The following is a 4,650-nucleotide window of genomic DNA, read 5'->3' as shown; positions in this document are numbered from 1 at the left end:
GAGCGAGAAAGAGAGAGAGAAAGAGAGAGAGAGAGAGAGAGAGAGAGAGAGAGAGAGAAAGAGAGAGAGAGAGTGCGAGAGCGAGCACCTAAATTAAAACGAAAACCAGAACCAAAGAACATCAGTAATAAATATCCACATTTATGATAAATAACTTGTGGATATTTGCTACTATATGTATAAATAGATGATCATTACTTTTGGTGGGAAAACTTTACATTGGACAAATAAAGCAATAGGTCACTATTTATAAAAATTTAAGTGTGCGAATCGCACCTGATGTTTCTCTAAATGAAATAACAGTATTTATATTTTATTCAACTAAATATGCTCTAAAATCTAGAATTTCAATATGTGGATATATGCTACTATTCCCCATGTGGATACCTGCTACCTAGAGTTAAAATCTTTTCCTAGTATTGTTTAATGTTACCTTTTCTTCTATTGTGTAAATTTTTGTAGAAAACTATATGTTAGCCCCCAAAATAATTTCTTAGCTGTCTAAGCTTTTTGGCTAAGGAGAGCGCCATGGGGTAGTATATACTTTTAGTGCATCTTCACTGAAAATCTATTTTGAGTATTGGGATTTTGTTGCTATTTACAATCTAACACATATTCACTTAATTTATAGCTTTATTCACTTGTGGAAAATGTGGATTTTGCTACTAAAAATTATTCAACGTAATGATTTTCTAATTTCCAGTCAAACATTTCATGTTTTTATGTTATTATTAGTTAGAACACTTGCAGTACCTCAGTTTCCCAATGTATCTGTTGTTAAAATCTGTGGTATATCATCACGACAGCATGTGGATCCTACTACAGCATTTGCAATACTACTACCCTAGTGATGATGATGATGATGATAATAATGATGATGATAATAATAATAATATCATTATTACAACAATAATTACATTTGTAACTGTTTAATAAATACACGTGTTATTATTTCTGCGATGTACTAATTATATTTGACACAAAATGACTTGTAATTAAAAGTACACCACAAAAATGTCATCGTGTCGAGTGCAAGGAGGATTATTAGCTCACACGGAAAGGGAACTTGATTCATGTATACTACAAACGCGTTACGTAACAAAAACTGGTATTCAGTTATCATCGTGATTAATAACAACGCTCTCTTGTTATGAGAACATGCATGTATTACGTGGGTACAGATTGCGATAATGTGGTAAGTGTCTATTGCCACCGTATTCTGACTCGACAATCATTTAGAAAGCGAAGTAGTATGTGGGTTGTAAAGAATTTTTTCAACTCATTTCACTCTGTTTAAACAGTATAGCGAAAATATGATAATGTGAAAACACTCATGTGACGCGTCTTGCTTGTAATTTGCGGTGTGAGCTTTTTGCTTTACGGTTCATTATTTACTTAATTCTTAATATTAATTATAGGTAATTCAAAGGAAAGGTACACATGTCCGTTGTTTTTTAGGGACAGGTCGCATAGTAATAATAATATTTCAAGGGTTCAAAGTTGCTATATAACCTTCATTTACGATCGAACAAAGGCACAATAACATAATAATATACGTGATATAAATTTTGTAATATGACATTCTTGCGGATCATCACTGAACCGGGTACAGATTTGGTAATGCCAGCGAAGTTCCTGGGGATTCGTAGGGAGCAGATTTCTGCGGCATAAGTATCTAGGATGTGTACCGCGTACACACTTAGGCTCTAATAGGCATATAATTCAACTCCATTTTACATTCTCATATCCAAGTATTGTTTCTTTACCTACATTTTAAGCTTCCCACTTTTTCTTTTCTTTTATACCGCTTTGGTTAATTTGAGTTTAACAATTCAACAGATTATAATCGATATATATATATAATATTGCCTGATAATAAAAGTTTTCGACAAATGAATGAGGTCAACCTACTAAAATTCACAATACGGCAGCCGTGATTGTAAGGTCACCGAAAACCTTAACCTCGAACTCAATGCACACCTGACGGCTTAAGAGCTTATGATATCCCATATATCTATTACCGGAATACGTATAATGGTCATATATATATATGCCGCCATAGCCGCCATCTTTGTTGCCGCCATAGCCGCTATTGTCGCTGCTGCCATAGCCGCCGTTATTGTTGTCGCCATAGCCGCCATTGTCTTTGCTGCCATAGCCTCCCTGGTTGTTGTTGTTGTTGTCACCGCCGTGACCTCCGCTGGGACCGTAGTCAGCATAGGCCTCGCTCTTGCCGTTATCACCATATCCTTTGTTGTTGTTGTTGTTGTTGCTGCCATAGTCGTTGTTGTTGTTGTTGTTGTTGGTGGTGCCATAGCCGCCGTCGTTGTTGTTGGTGTTGCCATAGCCGCCGCTGTTTTTACCATAGTCTGCGTAACCATCGTTGCTACTACCAGTGTTGGCCAATCTGGCCTCGTAGCCTTTCTGGCTACCGTAGCCACCGCTGATGTCATTGCCGTAGCCTCCTCCGCCACCGCTACCGCCGCTAGAATATCCACCTCCGCCACCGCTACCGCCGCTAGAATATCCACCTCCAACTCCTACGCCACCCCCATAGTCACCACCATAGTCACCGCCACCGCCACCATATCCTCCATCGCAGTGGTAGCCGTAACAAGGACTAGGGGTATGGAAGACGTAATGGTCAGTGTAGGTTGATTCGTACAGGTCTTCGTAAGGGATGGTGTGTCTTTTGAAGTAGACGTATGGCGAGTGCGTCGTCGTTGTGTGTTTGTGGAGGAAGCCGTAGTAATATGACGGTTTATATCCGTAACCCTCACTGTGTGCTAGGGCCGCTATCTGCAGTAGCCAAGAAGTGCCGTTGGTAAGTAAAGACTATTCAACGAAATCTATGAATGGTTAGGTGACTTATGTGATCTTGATATTTACCTAATCATTTGATAAGCCATTTATTTAATTCACTCAATTTATTGCTCTGCGCAATCTCAGAGCAGAAGTTTAGAAAAGCATTTAGGTAACAAATAAATTAACGAAACCAAAATACACTCGCATGCCAATGATACCGGACACGTGGCATTGCATGCTCAATTATTATAATTCGACGTTGTGTCCAGTTTAAAACGGAAAGATTGATCACTTACCGAGCACAGCACCAGGGCTGCCAAAATCTTCGTCATCTCGCTCTTCACGGAATGTAACACTGTAATAAAAATAACAATACATTGTAGTTTCGAATGCAGTGTAATGCCGCTGCGCTCAATAGTATACCGCTTGCAGCGGACAGTGAAATTCAACAACTGACTAAAAAAAAAATCAACGAACATCGACTACTACAACAGTAAGTCAATCGCAGATCGAGCTAGTGTAACGCATCGCTATGCTAACCCGTGCACACGTACAGTTGCAATTCGAATTCGACTCATACCGCCGATATCTACTTATCACGCCGGAGCAATGTTTTCAACGCAGCGGCCGGCTGTTATGAACCCGGAAGACCGGTAGCGCGCTATCGGCAACAAAAGCAATAGCTGCTGCGCGTGCACGTACCATAGCGTGCACCAGCGCGCTGACACACGTGCTAACCGCAGCCATGCCGACGTATTTGCTTAACCTAGAAGAGGCTGACAGTCGACGACGTTATGATGCGTTTAGATAAACACGATTTTACTAGATCTTTTTTATAAATCGTATAGGAAACTATGTCGGTTTTCACAAGCGTATATTCTAACAAATGTCATACCGATGATAATTGTGGGTATAGATATGAAAAACTGAACTGCTGAAAATCGTTAACGTTTCGATGAGCTGCCTAAGATACAATGCAGTCCTATATCAAACCCTGCTGCCTCTCCAACTGAGCTCGCAGTGTTCTCTGTAAACTAGAAGCGCAGAGCACGCGTACGTCTTGATTTTCCGTAGATATAGCCCGTCTCTGATTCTAGCGGAACACTCGCTTCTTTAGACTTGGTCCGCGTATGACGCTATGTCCATTTGCACAACACATCATCACCAATCGACGTACTTACCTGTGCTATATCTTGTACACTCGTTGTATATGTAGCCAAACTAATCCTGCTGCCGACCGAACTTGAACTGTGGCCTGAACCAGCGGGCCTTGGCTTTTATAGCGCAGCTTGCGCATACCGACCCGTGCACGGAAGACAGACGACGGGACTAGCGATGCGGCAAGCGCAGCGTACTGTCGCAGCCATACACAACCGTGCCAACATGGGAGGGTTGCCATGACCGGACACAACAATAGAGCCACCTCCTGCCTGCACAAGCGCTCCAAATAATGGCAGGAATACGAGATTACGGCCAGAGCACAAAAGATGGACATCGCGAGGACAGTCGGTGTCTCGGGGTTAGCTCTCACTTCTGCTTAGCTATCGCATTACCAGATCGAGTCGCTTGTGCCGATACGGGCATTACAGAATGTATGCGTGGTTCGTAATAATAGTTACAGGCATTATAGAGGATAACGCCGAGTTGTTAATGCGTCAAAATTCAAGCAGGAAAAAGATACTGAAAGGTGTTTACTGATTCTGAGATCACGGCATATGAAGGCGAAATGTCCGGATACTAATTGCAACAACACCACCACCACAAGCGCGTAGCCAGGGGGGGGGAGGTCCTGGGGGCCCTAGGACCCCCCCAATTAAAATTAAAATAAAAAAATAAAAAAATAAA

The 4,650-nt window shown here is 41.4% G+C and overlaps 1 protein-coding gene across 1 annotated transcript in view; it reads right to left on the bottom strand.

Moving 5' to 3' along the window:
* LOC106813408 (hornerin-like) overlaps window positions 1-4,093 on the bottom strand; it is a 15,031-nt gene extending 10,938 nt beyond the window's left edge. The window contains exons 1-3 of the mRNA XM_014817545.1: window positions 3,987-4,093; window positions 3,102-3,160; window positions 2,052-2,799 (exon numbers count right to left, since the gene is read on the bottom strand). Of these exons, the coding sequence (XP_014673031.1) occupies window positions 2,052-2,799; window positions 3,102-3,137 (784 nt within the window). The 5' untranslated portion in view covers window positions 3,138-3,160; window positions 3,987-4,093. The remainder of the gene's footprint in view (window positions 1-2,051; window positions 2,800-3,101; window positions 3,161-3,986) is intronic.
* Between the last annotated feature and the right edge of the window lie 557 nt (window positions 4,094-4,650).

This window comes from Priapulus caudatus, unplaced genomic scaffold (assembly GCF_000485595.1).
Source record: "Priapulus caudatus unplaced genomic scaffold, Priapulus_caudatus-5.0.1 Scaffold23, whole genome shotgun sequence".
NCBI classification, from domain to species: domain Eukaryota; kingdom Metazoa; phylum Priapulida; class Priapulimorpha; order Priapulimorphida; family Priapulidae; genus Priapulus; species Priapulus caudatus.
The sequence above is the reverse complement of the archived record's forward strand: the minus strand, read 5'-3'. Positions and strand labels throughout refer to the sequence as shown.